A 20,539-nucleotide genomic window follows, 5' to 3' on the forward strand; every position below is an offset into this window, starting at 1 on the left:
GGCCGGGTCTATTTTAAATACAACCATAGATACCAAAAAGCATTGAGACTTTCCAAGAAATGAGCCTCATGTATGAATGGTTTGACTCTAAGGCCTGGTTCACACTTGTGTGGGCTGCGTTCTGCGGGTAGGGAAGCCCATGACTTTCAATGGGCTGCTCTACCTGCAGAAATGCAAGGAAAGAAGTCCCGCATCCTTTTTGAAAATTGCGCCTCATGGAATTGAATGGTTCTGCGGCACCATATGGTTTTGTGTGTGTGAAAATGCAGGCGGTTTGCTGATGCGTAGGGGGTTAAGAATTGATAGCAGTACGTTTCTCTAATGCCGGGAATGCGCGCTATTGTGCTTGAACTTAGCCTAAGTAAAAGCTAAATAACTTGATGGTACGTTTTTAGATTGTGGTGAACTGGAAACAAATACAAAACACAGAGAGGACACATGCATATAGTAACCATGGGACAAAACCCATACCCCAGTGCTACAAGGCTAATGTTATAAGTACTGTACTGAACCATCAAGATGAAAAAGCTTTAATCCATCTTAGCAAAATGTCATGCTAATAACATCATCATAAAGCGAATTCATCATATAGATAATTACAAAGTATTGGATAATAGATGGCTAAGCATCCATTTCAGTGATACTGGCAAAGGTTATGTTGACCTGTTAATTCCCTGGAACAGTGACAGAGCGAAAGTTCAATTAATTATTAAGCTGTCTGGTTGGCTCAGAATCAAAATTTCAAGATGAATTATGTAACTTGTGTAACACTTGAACAATGACCAAAAAACGAATACAGAAATCAGACAGCCAGCTCAGATCAGCACTACCCTTGAACATACTTAATGCAGCCAGATAAAAAAAAACATCTAGCTGATTGCAGTATATGCAACACATCTTCTAAGCATATGATATGGCATATTCCCAATGGCAGGCTACATTACTGACAGAATATTCAACAGATGACAATTTAAAGGAGATCTATAATCACAGCATATACTTTCAATTAAATAACATCAGTATTGTAATAGTAATACATTGAAAAGGTATTTTTGACAATCCCATATAAGCTTACTTGAAAAAGCTCCTTTCATGTAATGAGTGCTGCCTGTCTACTGCCCATCTCTTACCACAACTTTCTGGATTCCCTGCATGCTTTGCAGCTTCTCTTCTGCTGCTTTCATTGACATTTTTTAGGACTACATATCCCATGGTATGTTGTTGTGTGAAAGCTCTGATTCCTGTACTCCTGCTCTGCCTCCTGAAACTCCTCCTCTTAGCTCCTCTGTAGTTCAGCAGGCAGGCTCTGTGAAATGTGTGACACAGTACTGCCTACTCACAGGGCATAGTGAATATGGGTCACAGAACAAAAGGAAGTAATTGTGTGGGGATCTTTACAAAGTAGCTTTAGAGACTTTAAAATCGCTCAGATTAATAGGAGCAAGTTAGAAATAATTGAAGTACAACGTGGAAATTAATATATGATTTTACATTTTAAGCAGATACACTTCATTTGTTCAAATTCACAATTACTTCTATTAGTGACTACAGAGTGTTAAAATACAGATCCATTTACAGATTGAATTTCCATCAGTTTAAGTGATATAATGGAATATGGAACAACTTGCTCATTTCTGTATGGACTAGATCACGATAGATCATGTCTTATCAGATATGCAATTTTTTTTGTGCAGTTTAATTCTTAGCACAGACTCGTAAAACATTGAATGTATGTGCCATGATCCTTTTCAGGGAATGACTGATTTAATATATGCAGATTAAAAAAAAAAAAAAAAAGTATGACTGGCTTATGCAAGAATCTAAATATTCAGTCTTAAAACCGTAGTAAACCATGCTTTATTTTTTATTTTTAAACAGGCCCCATTTGGTTGATGCACTAATGTGCAAGAATGCACCACATATTAGCACATTCATTGTGACAGATTTATCTGACAAAAAAAGCCTTCCAGAGCTGAGCTGTCAACTTTGTTGGCACTTCTATCTTTGCCCGTTCTTCCTTCCAGGTCCGCGCTCTCTGCCTGATTGAATGGCTGGTCCACGATGACATCACTATCATGCATTCGCACAGGATTTACCATCATCTCACGGTGCTCTCTGCATTCACAGCACAGGTAGTGTGCCCTAAATGCAGAGGTAACTGCTCATTTGCTCATCCTTACAGGAGGTATCCAACTTACAAGCCGACCTCAATGCACTGTTTAATTGGACGGCTAGGTGGCAAATGAGGTTTAATGTTGATAAATGTAGTTATGCACTTGGGGGCTAAGAATATGCATTCATCATACATACTAGGGAGGAGTACAACCAGGGAATCAATGGTTGAGATCTGGGGGTTTTGGTAAATCATAAGCTTAATAATAGCATGCAATGCCAAGCTGCGGTTTCCAAAGCAAGTAAAGACCTTTCTTGTATTGAGAGGTATGAGAGAGAGCGATATCTAATTTTGCCCCTGTGCAAATCATTAGTAAGACCTCATCTGGAATATGCAGTTCAGTTTTGGGCACCAGTTCTCAAAAAGGAAATCGGGAACTGGAGAAAGTGCAGTGAAGGGCAACCAAACTGATAAGAATCATGGAGGAACTCAGCTACGAGGATAGATTAGAGGAACTGAATTTATTCTCTCTTGAGAAGAGGAGATTAAGGGGGATATGCTCAACATGCACAAATACATAAGGAGTCCATATAGTGAACCTGGTGTTAAGTTATACTTAACATCTTTACATCTAGAGGAAAAGTACAGAATGGTTTCTTCACAGTAAGAGCTGTGAAAATGTGGAATAGGCTCCCTCAAGAGTTGGTTCTGGCCAGCTCAGTAGATTGCTTTAAAAAATAACTGGATTCTTTCCAAAATGTACACAATATAACTGGGTACTAACATTTATAGGTAAGGTTGATACAGGGAATATTTGATGGCCTCTCAGGCGATCAGGAAGGAATTTTTTTCCCTTGCTGTAGCAAATTGGTGCTGGGGTTTTTTGCCTTCTTCTGAATCAACTGTGGGTATAGAATTGGGTATATGGGATTGTATGATTTTTTTTTCACTCTTTTATTGGTTGAACTAGATAGACTTTTGTCTTTTTTCAACCTGAATAACTATGTAACTATGTAAGTGATGTCCTCAACCAGAGCCAAGATCACTATCTCCTAAAGGACACTGTTTAGGATCATTTCCAGGGTACCTACAGGTAAGTCCTCTTATAATCTTACTGGTTGTGGTAGAGGGGCGATGGACATGGATTTTCACAAGTTGTCAAACCATGGATAATATCATTACTTGAGCCCATTTGGCCTATACTCAGCAGCTGACCACAATGACGGGGATACCCCTAGAGAGGACATTTAGCCAAACTGAGCAATCTAAGTGTAATAGGTCAAAGAGAACACCAAATTAAAAAGTCCAAATTCTTTATTGTTCAGCTCATTACAAGCAGGCCAAAAGGGCATCCAACACCTTTTGGGGTCTATACAATCCCCCTTCATCAGGCCTTGGTAAAACAGCAGCATGTTAAATGGATTAAAAATTACTCCTAAGCAGACTGATCTGCGGGCAGAGGATGTTCTAAACAGTCAGTGCTGGTGTTCACAGAAGTAGTAGCAGTGTATGAGTCTTTCTGCCATTTCACCCAGCCTTGATGAAAGGGGATTGTGTGGCCCCCAAAATGTGTTGGATGTCCTGTGCCCTGCTTATTGTAAGCAGTTAAACAATAACAATTTTGGACTCCTAAGAATTTTTTATTTGGTGCTCTCTTTGACCTATTACACCAGCTTGTGCCTGGACAGTAAAAGGAAAAGCAGCAGACTGATAAGAGCCCCTCTCTGTAATGCCTAGTACACATGGGCCAAATGTCGGGAGACATCAGCCAGTTCAATAAAAACCGGCCGACATTCAGCCCGTGTGTATACCAGCTAGTCCGACGAAAGCCAGCCGCCTGGCCTGCTTCTGTCGGACGAGCATTCTGGAAAACCAGCAGGCGAACTGTCAGCCAATGGCTGAGAGCACTGGCCAGAGTGTTCTGGCGGGGGGCCGTCCCCCTCCCAGAACACAACAGCTCAACGGGGAGATTGCTGTATTACCGTCGGACTGTTAGTACAGTGGCTCCGACCAGAGCTTTCAGGTTTTTTTTCATTTTCAACCCACTGGGTTGAACAAAAAAAAACTATTAGTATGTACTAGGCTTAACTCTGCTCCCTCCGGCTATCACCAATTGATTTATTTTCCTGCTTCTCCCTCTCCCAGCTGGGTGCTGTACTGGAAATGCAAGAGGCTGATATCAAGTCAATCTGAGATACTTGCACTGCTTTCGTAAAATACATTTAATTATCTATTATTGAGAACAGAACTGCATTAGTTTGTATTTTTGTATCTGTCTGGAAAACTCCATTTTAAACTTTACTTTATACAGTGGGAAAAGGTTATAACTACAGCCAGGTATTTAGTACTGTGTTTCAATAAATTACATTGTGCCACACTTTTTTGTCAACGAACAGGAAGTGGCTATTGTGAAGCATTACTTCATAATGACGTAGGAATTAGAGTCTTAACATTTACAAGCAGACACAGAGGGGGGACAGAAGGCTCACACTATTGCCCAATTTTACAAAAGCTTATATAGCTATGGAATGTCCATGATGTAACCCCCATGTTAAAGAAAAAAATTACGAGGGCTGTAAACATCATAGCATAAAGAATATCAAGAAGATAATGATGAAAGGAACAATAGCATACGCCAGACCAAGTACTAATGCCTTCTACACAATGAGAAAATCGGATGAAAAATACCGCTTTCGAAGCGATGGTACAATAATCTGATCATTAGCACACCGCTTTCAAGAGCTAATCACGACATTTCATGCTAAATTATCCAAAGGGACAAGCACAAAAATTTTTCTCATACAATAACAGAACAAACAATTTTTGTCTAATCAGTACAGCATTTGTCCAAAAAAAAAAAAAAAAAAAAAAAAAAAAAAAAAAAAAAAAAAAAAAATCGGAAGGCCAAGACCACGCATGCTCAGAAATTAAAGAATACATTACAATGCAAGACAATACATCACTTACAAAGTTGTATTCTGTCATACGAGAATTTTCTTAACTTTAGCAACTTCTTAATTTTCAACATGAAACTAGCATGCAAAATAAAAACCGACGATCATTCATCCGATATTCTTATCGTGTGTATGAGGCTTAAGTCTCAGTGATGGGAGCTCTCATCCTAACATTACACTTTTATGGTAGGAGCTGGTTGTATGATTTTAAGGTGCACTGGCTATCTAGCTGCTTGGATTTGTCTCCAGATTATGGAAATTTATGTTCAATCACCTAAGAATCTTGCAGACATGTCAGCATTCATTTCTTCTATCTTGATTCTTTACTGCACTGTCATTATTGTGCCTGTATGAAATGGTAATTCAGATTAGATGACCCTTATCACTCAGCCTTGATGAAGAAACAGCAGTCTCACAGACAGGCCAGGTGCAAATGTCTGGTTCAGAACCGGTGAACCTTAGTACAGTTGATAAAAATACAGAGCTTTGTTCTTTGGCACATCTCTTGAGTTTATAAATGTAAGAGACATACTCAGACAATGCTGACTGAGACATCTACCCTTCATTACAAAAGTTACTGGCAAAATGCTGATTACACAAATCCAAAAAAAAAATAATATAAATAAGATTCCTTATTTTAGAAAAGTTTGGAGAGGCTCTCACACATATTTGCCAGCATTGGACAGTTTTTCCACACATCACTTATTCATTTGAAGAAACACTATCACATTTTATTTTTAGCATGCCTTACATATTGCAAATATTAATATATCAGTTAAAAAAACAACAGATTTAAAATTACTATATTTATGTTTAAAATATTTTAAGAGGCAGATGTGGTATTAGAAATATATGTAATGGAAAAGCTGACTGCTGTCCTTTCGGACACTCATGACAAGTTCCTGAAGGTATGGAGGCCATGGGTCGAATATACTAAACTCACCAGATTTGATACCACCCTTCTTTGGATTTAATGCACTCTTGCTCCCCCCAGCGAGGACCCACCCTCCCCCCTTTCTTCCTCTTCTCTCCTTTCCCCCTATTCTTTACTCCTCCCTTCTTAGCTAATCTCTGTCCCTAGCTCTTCCTTAACCTACCTCTCAAAACTGTTTTCAGCCTCTGTTATATTCTTATTGTTTTGTTTTTCTTTGATTTACTAGCATACTTATTTTATTTATAAGATGCTAAACTTTATGTTATGTTTATTCATGATGCATTATCTACACTGTGAAATTGCTACGATTATCAATAAAACCCTTTGTAAAAGAAATATATGTAATGGCCTAATACATTTTTTGAAGTATGAAGTCACTTCCCAACAAAGCTGCTATATTAGCTGGGAGGACAGCAGGAGAAAACGTGTACTGAGAGAAATATGAAAGGTGTTACTGCTGATATTACTTTCTGTATATACTAATTCTTTGACTGTCAGGCTAATTCAGTTCTTTCTGAGTCAATGACTTTGGACAAATGAGCAGACCAGAAGCTCTGACTTCACTGGCTACATTCTCATACTAGGGTGAACACGTGTCCCGGATTTGGCAGGCCTGTCCTGGGTCCCTGGCACCTTCTTTCCGGGACCATGCAGTGTCCTGGAATTGCCCCCTGGACCAATGTGACACCTCCTAAATAGGCCGCTGCATCGCCGCTGTCACTTGTTCTGGTGGACTCCTGGGCCAGGCGAGAACCGTTTTACCTGAATCCACCAGCCACTGGTTCACTGACCTAACTGGTTGCTAGATCATCTAACAACCAGTGATGTCACCACAGAGCGAGGCCCCATTCAGAGCAGAGGAGGATTTCACTTCCTCCTTGCCTAGTGCATTGCTCCACTCACATCCTCCTCAATCGTCTCTGGCGGACCAGCGGTAATCAGATGGATGACTGCAGTGCACTATGCAGAGGATGGCAGATGTGTAAGCTGACAGCAGAGAAGAGGACACTGACAAATGAAACCATGACAGATGAAAGGACACCCTCGGAGGCATGGGAGGAGGACACATCCTTAATGACATCAGGGGTTCATGCTAGGACTTGTAGGATGTAACCCAGCTTTGCACATCTAGAGAGTGACATTTTTGTCCATTCTTCGTTTCAAAATAGCTCAAGCTCTGTCAGATTGGATGGAGAGCGTCTGTGAACAGCAATTTTCAAGTCTTGCCACAGATTCACAAATGGATTTAGGTCTGGCCATTCTAACACATGAATGTGCTTTGATCTAAACCAGGGGTCATGCCTCTGCCTATGGGAGCAATGCTTGTAACTGTTAGCCTTGCAATGCCTCATGGGAATTGTAGTTTTGCAACAGCTGGAGGGCCACCATTTTGAGACCCCTGATCTAAACCATTCCATTGTAGCTCTGGCTGTATGTTTAGGGTTATTGTCCTGCTGGGGGATGAAGCTCCGCCCCAGTCCCAAGTCCTTTGTAGACACGTGCGCCGTCAATAAATTTGTTTCATTTCGTTCCGTTTCGTATTAGGATTAATTCATATTTCGGAATTCGAATTTTTGTTAGGTTCATTAACTTTTCGTAACAATTACGAATGTTCGTTATGAGGAATTTATCATCATTATGAGGGGCTCCCACCATTCCTGTGCTGTGCTGACTTCATGGGTTTTTAACTTTTAGGTTCGTTAACTTTTCCTAACAATTACGAATGTTCATTAGGAATTTGGATCCGAAATTCGTAATCAAAATTTTGTGTTTCGTACAAAATTCGGAAGCATAGCAATTCGTATTTCGGATCCTCCCGAATGTACGAATTTATGGAAATTCGTACAAATTTTCTATTCGTACGAAACTAATCGCACATGTCTAGTCCTTTGCAGACTCTAACAGGCTTTCTTCTTCTTTTTACAGAATGCCCTGTATTTGGCTCCATCTATCTTCCCATCAACTCTGACCAGCTTCCCTGTCCCTGCTGCATAAAAGCATCCCCGCACCATGATGCTGCCACCAACATGTTTCACAGTGGGGACGGTGTGTTCAGGGTGATGTACAGTGTTAGTTTTCCGCCACACATAGCGTTTTGCTTGTAGGCCAAAAAGTTCACTTTTGGTCTCATCTGGCCAGAACACCTTCTTCCACATGTTTGCTGTGTCCCCCAAATGGCTTCTCGCAAACTGCAAATGGGAAATCTTATGGCTTTCTTTCAACAATGGCTTTCTTCTTACCACTCTCCAATAAAGGTCAGATTTGTGAAGTGCACAACTAATAGTGGCAGACAATTAAAAGGTGCAAGCACTTAAAGTACTACTGTAACCCCACAAGTAAAAAAGGTCCATGTAAAATTCATGAAACATGAATTAAAGCCCATTAAAAGTCGAAACACTAAGGGCTGCCACTACGTAGGAATAGAAGTCAGATTCCAGCAAGGCTGAAAAATAAACAAGGCAGAGGCGCCTCTAAGTGTAGGATTAAAAGCAGTTTAATAAGAACATCTAATTGGCAACTCACATGTGTACATAGTACAAAAGGCACATCTGTGTATATGGAGGATCCCGAAGGGTATCCTCGGTGGAAAATCAGCTCCGCTCCTCTGATCCTTCCTCTCCGCAGCACTGTAATCTCCGCTAATCACTGATATGATGGTAGACGGCCATGCGGTGATAGGAACCAGAACGAGGCTTGGTGTGCAGGTGGCTAGGCAGTGTGAAGGAATGACATCACCGGAATGCGACGCGTTCCCATTGCTTAATACCTGCCACAATATTCTATTTTTACCTGTAATCATGTAATCAAAAACACAGCCGACATAGTACTCTCTGCTATAAAACTTATTAAAAACCCTGCTAAAAGAGGACAGTTACTAGATATAAAAACAAAATATGCTTGTTGCATGTACTGAGAGCGTCCGCTCGCTCAACAACGCAGATCTTCTAATGAAGACCATTCAGAGGTTGATACATGTGCAGAGGAGAGGATCCGAGCCTGTGACGTTGCACAGCCATGGTGGTGAGTGAGCGGTGCTTTCAATACATGTAACAAGCAAGTTTTTACATTTAGGGAGTGAAAATAAAGCGTTCATTTGAGCCTTCCTGACTCATCCTTGAGGTGAGCAGAATAGCTGGTGGTGGTGTGCACAAGCAATAAGAATTATTGAGAAGCACGGTGATATGATAATAATACTGGAGCACTACTATCAAGATTGATATTGATTTATGGGCCATTTATTATGAATTTTTTATGAATTTGAATTTTATTGCATGTATACATAGTACTAAATATAGCATTGAATTACCCTTGTTTTCATGCTTAAAAAAAGGAGTGTGGCTACCATAACACACGTAACGCGCATGCTCAGGAAAAGCGTTGCATTCTGGTGATGTCATCCTTCCACGCTGCCTAGCAATTTGCACACCAAGCCTCGTTCTGGTTCCTATCACTGCACGGCCATCTACCATCAGATCGGTGATCAGCGGAGATTACAGTGCTGCAGAGAGGAAGGATCAGAGGAGCGGAGTGGATTATCCACTGAGGATACCCTTTGGGACCCTCCATATACACAGATGTGCCTTTTGTACTATGTACAAATGTGAGTTGTCAATTGGATGTTCTTATTAAACTGCTTTTAATCCCACACTTAGAGGTGCCTCTCTCTCGTTTATTTTACGACTAATAGTTGTCCTGTGGACAGATTCTCCCACCTGAGCTTTGGATCTCTGCAGCTCCTCCAGAGTTACCATGGGCCTCTTGGCTGCTTCTCTGATTAATGCTCTCCTTGCCTGGCCTGTCAGTTTAGGTGGATTCCATGTCTTGGTAGGTTTTCAGTTGTGCCATACTCTTTCCATTTTCAGATGATAGATTGAACAGTGCTCTGTGAGATGTTCAAAGCTTGGGATATTTTTGTATAGCCTAATGCTGCTTTAAACTTCTCCACAACCTTATCCCTGACCTGTCTGGTGAGTTCCTTGGCCTTCATGATGCTGTTTGTTCACTAAGGTTCTCTAACAAACCTCTAAGGGCTTCACAGAACAGCTGTATTTATACTGAGATTAAATTACACAGAGGTGGACTCTATTTACTAATTAGGTGATTCCTGAAGGCAATTGGATCCACAGAGTAAAGGGGTCTGAATACAAATGCACACCACACTTTTCAGATATTTATTTGTAAAAAAAATTTGAAAACCATTTGTCATTTTCCTTCCACTTGTAAATTATGTGGCACTTTGTGTTGGTCTATCACATAAAATCCCAATAAAATACATTTACGTTTTTGGTTGTAACATGACAAAATGTGGAAAATTTCAAGGTGTATGATTACTTTTTCAAGGCACTGTATATTACAATGTAGTAAAAGAATTAATGTGATTTGATCATCCTGACACCAGATCAAGCTTCCTTTTGGGATGATTTAAGTGCTAACACCAACCATTCGCCTGACAAATTACCCGCCGCCGAATTCCCCGTCAACCCCGAGACTATATCCCCCCTATCTTTTTTTTGGGAAGAGGGGGCGAGGGCGGGTGTTTTGGAAATGTTTGGTCACCCTATCTCATACCAAGTAGTTGATTTAAAGTTTATTAAAATCACAGGATCACCCGGACTCCAAGACAAGTAGCAAAAAAGACAAAAAAGCAACAGACTTACTGGCTGAATTGCCAAATCAAGATAGAAAAAAGAAAGCCTAAAAGGAAAATTAATGAAGCCATCACATCTAAGAAATGGTAAGCTGCAATATAATAAATGTTAGCTTTTGGGTTTATTGCCACTTTATGGGTCCAACGCCCAAATCCAAACCAGGTAAAGTGAAGTGCCCTACATTGACTGATGCTCAAGAAAATAACAAGGAGACCACCAGAAGAGAATAATTCCACCCAAAGGAACACTGAGCATTGACAAGTGGCAGGCTGGAAGCAACAACCTGGAATAACTCTACCGTTTAGACAAGGACAAGGGACCCCAGGATAAGGGGAAACCGGAAAAAAAGGTAGAGATACATAGTTCTGTGCAAGAGCACCGGAGGAATATCAAGAAGCAACCGAAAGAGGAGCCAGGAGCAAAAGTTGGCCTGTGGGCTAAAGAGGATATCCTCTGCACTCAAGGGCTTAAGAGGTAAAATATTTCCTAAGGAAGACTCAAATGATGACCCTACAACTACAGGCATCGGTTTCTTGTGAGATACCAGGTAAAAACCCCATGAACCGCTAGGGAAGTATGGGCTGGGGTTATCTGTGGCGCAACTGTCCCCTCTGTGGCTTAGTGAAGACATGTTGCTTGTAGAGGTAACGCAACTAGGCCTAATTTGAGATCTGGTACTCACCCAGGCAGCTAATGCTCGTGAGGGAAAAAAGGGGAAATGGTAGACAGAGGTGACCAGGTCAATGTAGGCAGGCAGTGGAAACAGACTGGAAACAGGAGATCCATTTGATGCTTTAGGAGCAGCAGTGTTATGGTGCTTCCTCTAGGTTTAATGTAGGGAAAGAAAGTGTGGAATGTGTACACATCATTCCACCCAGTAGATTCCATCAGTCTTTCAGCCTTAACTCTTTCTGCGCTAAACCACCATTTGTGGGAAATTTAAACTTCAGCAATGTGTAGTAAAAGGTAGATCCCAGTACTTACTCACTAAGTGAGGCTTTAGAGACAGAGCCACCACTGGGGATGTGCCACGACCCTGGACATGGAAAGCGATCTGCAGCTAATAATGATAATACACTCAAGTATGGGAAAAGCCACAATGCAGAGCCCAGGGCACGAAGGTCACGTTTCAAGCTAGCTCCGCACATATAGTGCAGTACGGTCCACATACAGCCTCCAAAATTAGTGCTGAGAGACATTGATCCAGAAAGCTGCTTTATAGAGACCAGCTCAAGCAGAATATTAATTAAAATTCCTGTGGAAAAAAGTTATCAAAAACTTAAGAGTTTACTCAGCAGACTGAGGAAAAGGTATCCAAACTTCTAGGACATTAGCAAAGGAATGCTGGGCATTGGAGGGGTTACACAGATGCTGGCATACAATATTTATGTTTGCCAGTGTCCAACCCTCCTAAAGGTGGTAATGGACGATACAGTAATACAAACTTCCATCTTCTGAAATATTCAGATATCTTTAAACATAACTGTTTGCAAACAGTATCACCTGAAGCACAGAATCTTGGTACTTTGCAAAAACTTTGAGCTCAAGTATCTCTAATGCCACGTACACACAAGCGGACTTTTCGACCGGACTGGTCCGACGGTCTATCTGACAGACTTTCCTAACGAACAGTCTTCCCTACACATGATCACACTAAAGTCTGACGGATTCGTACATGATGACGTACGACCGGACTAAAATAAGAAAGTTGACAGCCAGTAGCTGCCCTAGCGTCGGTTTTAGTCCGTCGGACTAGCATACAGACGAGCAGATTTTTCAACCGGACTCGAGTCCGTCAGCAAGATTTGAAACATGTTTTATTTCTAGGTCCGTTGGATTTTTGGGAAAAAAAAGTCAGCTGGAGCCCACACACGATCTAATTGTCCGACGGAGTCCGGTCCGCCAGACCAAGTCTGACAGAAAGTCCGCTCGTGTGTACGCGGCATTAGGCCCACTTACATTTCTCCCTTTAAACCTCTTTATTAGATTGTCATTGAATACAGGAATTAGTGTGGTCATCACTCTAAATTTATAATGGCACTCATGTTATGCTGCCTTTAGCACAAAATAAATTAAGAACAAGCTTAACTAGAGGTTAACCCACTATCCTCCATATAGATGCAGCAAAATGCAAGGTGAGCGTGGTCTCAGTATGTTGCTACAGTATGTATCTCAATGATAGTGCTCCTGTACATTATATTAGGGAAAAAATTGTGTACCACTGTGCCTTGATGCTCAGATCTGTCTTTCCATATATTCTCAGATGTATGTACACAGAGATATTTGTTCTCTGAAATCTTGGACACAGCTGTCTTTTGCCGACATGGTTGAGTACTGGAGAGCATTTGCACTTGGTTAGTCAAAATTGCTTAGTTGCACACAGTAATAACACTGGCAGTGCCTCTGCTGGGTTAGTATTATTACAATAATTTCAGTTTCAGTTTTTTTCAGTTTTGTAATTTCAATAATTACAATAATTTCAGTGTTGAATAGTGAATATTAGTTATGATTCTTACAGCAAAAATAGTATGTAGGACGGTAATATAGGACACATATTTGAAATTCTAATATTGATTTTGGAGTAGAGTTCTACTTTAAAGTGTGGAAGAATGAGATTTTGACGTCAGACTTTGATTTAGTTTAAGTCATATTCTTTTGACCAAAATGCCATTTTAGTTGTGTTTTGGTCATCTGAGTTGTTTTCATTTTAGTGGACTAAAATCAAATGGGTTTAGTTAAAATTGTAATGCATTATTTAAGCATTTCTCTAGAATTGCCAAACTCATCATATAATCCTGGAGTACAAATCTAACTACATGTTATTATTGATGGTATTAAGGTTTGAACATGCGCTACAGACACAGATTTAACCGTTGTGATATATACGTCTTTATAAATAAAACCGAGTTTCATTAACAAACAAAAATATTGCTTTTTGACAAACAGAAGTGCAACTTTAATATAAAAAAAAACAAAAAAACTGTAAACTCTATTGGCTGTAATGCCATTGTACATAATGCCTTAATATATTACCAACATTAAATATTAAGATAAAAATAAGAAAAGCCTATTTCTATTTTTTTTTTCTTTCAACAGCTTTACACAGTCTTGTGTGGTAGTGCAGTGTTAATTTTGATGTCAAATTTCAATTTAGTTTTAGTCATAGTCTTTACTGAAATACCATTTTAGTTTTATTTTAACCGTTTCCCGACCAGCTTACGTCTATTTAAGGGGGGGAAGAATGTCTCCCCTGCGCAAAACCCCATACCGGGGTTTCCTTTAGGAGCCGCCAGAGGGCACACGCACTCCCGCTGCACGGTGGGGGACTCAATGCGTGTGGCCGGCTGTTGCAATCACTGCCGGCCACGTGCAATTGTGTGCACGAGGACCAGCACGGGAATTTGTGTGTGTAAACACACAAATCCCCGTGCTGTCAGAGGAGAGGAGAGGAGACATATGGTTTGTTCCTAGTAAGTAGGAACAGCGATATGTCGCCTCTCCTAGTCAGTCCTATCCCCATACAATTAGAACACACAGTTAACCCCTTGATTGCCCACTAGTGTTAACCCCTTCACTATCAGTGACATTTACACAGTAATCAGTGCATTTTTATAGCACTGATTGCTGTATATATGTAATGGTCCCAAAAATGTGTCAAAAGTGTCCGATCAGTCCGTCGCAATGTTGCAATACCGCTAAAAATCGCAGATCACCACCATTACTAGTAAAAAAAAATTTTTTTAAAACTAAATGGCATAAAAATGCCATAAAATCTTTCTCATAGTTTGTAGACACTATAACTTTTGTGCAAACCAATCAATATACGCTTATTGCGATTTTTTTATCAAAAATATTTATAAGTATATATATTGGCCTAAACTGATGAATAAATTTGTTTTTTAAAAACATTTTTTGGGGATAGTTATTATAGCAAAAAGTAAAAAAATGTTGTTGTTTTTGTTTCAAAATTGTTGCTCTTTATAGTGCAAAAAATAAAAACCACAAAGGTGATCAAATAGCACCAAAAGAAAGCTCTATTTGTGGGAAAAAAGGATGCAAATTGTGTTTGGGTAAAGCATTGCATGACTGTGCAATTACCAGTTAAAACGACGCAGTGCCAAATTGAAAAAAGTGCTCTGGTCAGGAAGGGGGTAAAACCTTCCGGGGCTGAAGTGGTTAATTATCTGAATTGTTTTAGTTTTAATCATATTTTAGTAGACTAAAATAGTGTTAATTTGGTGTGGAACTCACATTTTATTTGGCCACTTAGTTGATAACTATTAAAAGAAGACAAGATTTCTTTACAGCCTTACCTGCGCCAAAGAGTTGTATTTTCTAAACAGCCAGATCAGTACAAGCATGCAGATACTGTAATAAACAAATACATAGAGTTAAAATGCAAGGTTTACAACTCTGACACTTCACACAAAAATAATTCTACATCTTGATAAGAGCAAGTAAACGATTTTTAGGCCTTGTTCACGCAGTGTGTATAAATTTGTGCCCCAAGTAGGGCATGGTTTACTGACACAGGGATGCAATATTACGTGCCAACAGTCCCTTTCATGTCTATTGGGACACAGGGGCTGCATGAACACAGCTGCTGCCCCCAAAATGACATCTATGTGGGTGCAAGGCTCCAAACGCAAACCAGGGTAAGTTCAGGAACAGCACCCACACACACACAGATGTTATATTGAGCGTGCAGCTGCTGTGTCTCAATAGTCATAAATAGGACTGACAGCACAGGGATGCACGCAACACCGATGCTGTTGAAACAAGGCCCTGCATAGGGCACAGATGTAATTGCCTCCTGTAAACGAGGCCTTAAACTGTAAAGTTTACTAAGTTCACTACACTCAAAAATCATAATATAACATTTAAAATGATTATATGTAAATGTACTAATGTTAGAGAAGAAGGATTAAGAAACCCCCATATTTTACCAAACTTATCCCGCTATAATATCATTAGTTGAAAAGGGTAACTGTACTGTCATGGGGGAAAAAATAATATAAAAATAATAACATTTTTTGCATTGACAGTTGCCACACAAGCCATTTTTTATTTGAATTTAGTCAAAATTGCCTTTCCTTTTCCATCTACAGCACTGTCATTTTCTTTTAAATTCAATACAATGTGACAACCTGGAAGTATTCTGTGCACAGCTGCTCTGCTCTGAAGGCTTTTTTGTTTTTTTCCAAAAAATTGGAAAAATTGAGAAAAGAAAAAAAAACTGTGGAATATTTTATTTTAACATGATGAATAAAATATTTTAAGACAGGTGTGTTCACCTTAAGTTTTTAGAAGTTCCTAATTGTGATGACGGACAAAAAAAAGAGTAGCTGCAGAAGCAGAGACAGATACTGACAATTTCAGCTCAGAAAATGATTCTGATTAAATGTCCATTGAAACTTAGTCCCGCTATCTTCTTAACACTTCCCCCATCTTCAATTCTTTTTATGAGAATGGGGTTTTTATTTTTATTTAATACTGTGGAGAGGAAATATGAAAAATTGTTACTTTTGGTTTATATTTTTAATATGCTAGTTGTGATAATTTTATGCCAAGTCAAATTGTCCACAGTCATATTTAATGTTCTTAAAGTAATAGAATGACTTTCAATCTTAAAAAAGATTTTAAAAAGTGCTAATGTAGCATTTTTTTCAATTTTTCCGAAAATTTCAGTTTTTTCCCCCAAAAAACGGAAAAAAAAAAAAAAAAAACGGGTTTTTTTCCGAGCTTCAAAACTTCTGGAAATTTTACATCTCTAGTCCAACGGACTGAAAACGACGCAAGGGCAGCTATTGGCTACTAGCTACTGAACTTCCTTTTCTAGTCCGGTCGTACGTCATCACGTTCGAAACAATCGGACTTTAGTGGGATCATGTGTAGGCAAGTCCGTTTCATCGGTACTCCGTTGAAAAGTCCTTCAGAGTTCAGTCCGACGAGAAGTCCACTTACGTGCACGCGGCATAAGGCTAAGTTTACCTTTGGAACAGGTTACATGTTTCACTCATATTTAGGGTGAAACATGTAACATGTTCAAGTTCCTGCATTCTCTCCCCCTGATCCCTCCCTTCCTGTGATAGCAGGCGGGGGATCTTCTCCCCACGCCGGCTATCATTATTTAAAAACAGCCTGGCCTCCGTGGCTCCACCCATACAGCCACGCCATTCATTCACAAAGTGCTGTGAATGAATAAACTATAACTACCTTCGGCCACCGCAGTCGATGGCTTGTAGTTCTTAATGAACTTCGAGGGGCTGGTGAGCGTCCTCATAGTACATTAATCCTTCCTGCAATTCATTAACTGCCTGCCCATATCAGAGGTATGGGAAGACGGTCTACTGAGTCTGCAGGATCCTGGCACTGCACCTGTAAACTGCTGATCTCAGGTACAATGCTTTACAGGCTCCAGTGTAAGAAAAAATAAAATGCACATTTTTTTTACCTGCAAAAGAATGTGCATGAGCATGAGCCAGGTTATTATAATGAACTAGACCTCCCCATTCAGAATCAGTAACCAATGGACATGATGAAACAAACAGCTTTTTCTTCAGAACAGACACAGGTAGGCACACCAAGGGTTGTTGAAATCCTTGCAATGTACATTTATCACCTTGAGGGAATTGTTTTTTTACTAAACAAAAGTGGAGTTACTCTTTAAAGCATATAGCATTTGATTTCGTTTTAGATAAAGCTTCTATGGGGCTAATTTATAAAAAAAAAAGTTGCTTGGCGAATGTCTCGACATTCATGTAAGCACAACATATAATTCCCTTATGGTTGTAATACAGTATATAGTTTCCTTGGCGTCCTTTGCCGGGCAAATGTTACAACCCCTAACATTCAATCTTAAGAGAAAATTAGCTTGAGAACATTTGACCATGAGCATTAATAGGCTAAGAACATTCGTCCAGCAGAATCTTTCGTGAACTAACCTCCAGCTACAGAGTGAAGCGGAATATTTACCACTGCTAAATATAACAGCTTTCTCCTGGTTGCTAGAGAGCCGGCACCCCTAATCAGGAAAGCGGGGGATGAGCACTTCCCCCACACCCTTAACCATACAAGGCTATATGCCCTCAACATTAAGGTGGGACCATACAGTTACAGGCAAACACACTGCATTTGCAACCTGCATTTGAGGTGTTGTTAACACGGACACCTGCTGCAGATCGCAAGTGCAGTGCGTAGTGGAGGAACCTTGCACGGAATATGGGTTTTTCGTACTGCATTCTGGTGTGAACTGGCCCTCATAGCACAAACAGGCAAAACTGCAACTAAGTTTGTTAAAATCCTTGCAATTTATGATCTCCCAGAGGGGATTGTTTTTTTTCTCTCAATATATCCCTGTGTCACAGAGATTTCTACTTTCTGTTGTGTCTACAACAGTGTTTCTCATTATTTTTAAATTAACGCACCCTTTAAAATTATGCTCAACCTCAAGCCACCTCATGTTCTCTCTCTCATGCAGCTAACGTGACCCAAGTGTGGTCAGAGAACAGCAAACAAGGACATTGTGCAGGCGTTTGGTGTGCTCCTTATCAATCTATGATGTCATTAGTTGTTAAGATGCCAGCAGCTAACCTGCATGGTGCCCAAGTTTGTAATGCTCCACAATACAAAACTGTGGTGTTTTGTAACAAAAAAAAAAAAAGAAGTGTGAACCACACACCTGTTTGTTTACAATTTTTGGGTAATTTGGGGTGTTTAGACATTTTGCCACAGCATCCCTGAAGAACTCTGGCTAAGACTGGGCTACTGCCTGCTGTCAGCTAGAGTAGCAGAGATGCTCTAAGAAGGATCCTGACCATATTGTAGGATCCACCCAGATACCCGATTGACAGCTGGCTCCGCCTCTCAGTACACAGCTGAGAGCCAAAGCCAGCTGCACCTGTCCCCTCTTTATTCTGGCGCTGGAGAAGCAGAGTGGTCAGCCGTGACTGACAGACACTGCTCACCACTCCAAGCTGACCTAGAACTGAGCAATCTGCAGTTATCTGATTGCACAGTTCTCAGGCTCAGAGCTGACATGGGGCAGCTGATGCATCAGCATAGCGGTGAGGATAGATTTTTATTTTATTTTTTATACATACACCCCAAACTTTTCCTTTAAGTACAGAGTAGGAAGTGCTTTGCTATGCCCTCAGAAGGTATGCTGGAAGTACATTTAGACTAGGTTCACATTTATGTGGGTGGTGCCGCCGCAGGACCCATACAAATACCGGCAGCTGCACCTACCCACACAGAAATGCGGGACCCGCGGGCGGTTGCCATTAATCCTAATGGCATGCCCTCACACTGGAAATCGTACCCATACTGGGCATCTAGGTTCTTCCTTTCCTGCGTGGATGGCCTCTCATGCCCACGCAGACCGCGGCCTGCAACTGATCAATAATATAACCATTTTTAGCCAACAAAGCAGGCACTCAAGATCCTTCTAGAAATACCTGTTCTCAGATGCCTGTTATCAAATGTTATCCAACCATTTTTTTTCCTTTTTCATGAACTTGGCATACCTACTAAACATAATACTGTTTTTTCTTGCTGGTGATTAACACGCACACACAATTCACATATATTTTACATGCCGGTAAGAATTCTAAAACTGCGATAAGGAGTGACTGCTTATGAAGGTGTGCCCATAGTTGTACAAATTAGAATAACCTGACATTCAACACTGCTAGCTGAGGATTACACAAGCCTGGCAGCATTTTCTACATTGTACATGCCAGAAAGGATTCTCAAATATGTCTACAATGCCTTGTCACCTTGTACAAACTTTAGCACTAGGTAAAATGTCAGCACCATTGCATCAGGTCTATATTATTTAAAAGGAAAAAGATCTAATCAAATTCAAGCTTTATAAAAGTAATACATTAGTTAACAGCTGTTCATATAAAACTATAATCCTGACACTTTATAACACTCTGGTTAGGCTACATCTAGAGTATTCCGTCCAGTTCTGGTCACCAATCCTCAGAAGGGATGTGCTGGAGAGAGTCCAAAGAAGGGCAATTAAATTAATAAGGGGACTGGAGAACCTCATTTACGAGGAACGACTATAACACTAAATGTATTCTAGCTGGAAAAGAGACGCTTGAGAGGGGACATGATAGCAAATGACAAATATCCCAATGGTGATCCAAGCATAGGAAAAAAACGATTCAGTCTCAGGGAGTGTAAGAGGACACGGGGCCACACAATGGGATTGGAGGAGAAGCGGTTTAACCTTTAGCTGCGCAGGTTTTTTTCACTGTCAGAGCGTTAAGGATGTGGAACGCTCTTCAACAATTGGTGGTGTCAGCGGTGGAGTATTTATATTTTTAAAGACTTTTGGACATGCATCTTAAAGAACACAACATACAGGGATATGGGAACTAATTATCAACACTGACACACCTACACAGGTTGAACTGGATAGACGATTGTCTTTATTCAACCTTACCTACTAAGTAACTATATATATATATATATATATATATATATATATATATATATATATATATATATATATATATATACATATACATATACACACACACACACACACACATACATACACACACATATATATATTTATTTTAGGCCCCTCATTGGAGTCCTCCTGCTCATTTGGGGAATCTGTCCGCTGAGCCCTGCTGAGCAGGCCGATAGCAGACACAGACACAGCCCACTCTACTCTATGGGCAGTCGGATGTAAATGAACCGCCTATTCGTTTACACCTGATTGCCATCCAATCCAATCCGCTAGATGGATACACATGTCCGTTGACAACCGCCGATCCATAGAGGAGACTGGACTGTCCAATCAGGTCCGCCTGAAAAACTGACAGGCGGACCCAATCAGTCCGCCTATGTGAGAGGGCCCTAATTAGTTACC

General features: G+C 40.3%; 1 protein-coding gene across 2 annotated transcripts in view; it reads right to left on the reverse strand.

Annotated features, from left to right (window-relative positions):
* LOC141128805 (cyclic AMP receptor-like protein A) overlaps positions 1-20,539 on the reverse strand; it is a 1,026,785-nt gene that overhangs the window by 930,865 nt on the left and 75,381 nt on the right. For both annotated transcript variants that reach the window (XM_073616335.1, XM_073616337.1), the window contains one exon: positions 14,964-15,018. In XM_073616335.1, the coding sequence (XP_073472436.1) occupies positions 14,964-15,018 (55 nt within the window). The remainder of the gene's footprint in view (positions 1-14,963; positions 15,019-20,539) is intronic.

The sequence above is a fragment of the Aquarana catesbeiana genome, linkage group LG02 (assembly GCF_042186555.1).
Source record: "Aquarana catesbeiana isolate 2022-GZ linkage group LG02, ASM4218655v1, whole genome shotgun sequence".
In the NCBI taxonomy this organism is placed as follows: Eukaryota; Metazoa; Chordata; class Amphibia; order Anura; family Ranidae; genus Aquarana; species Aquarana catesbeiana.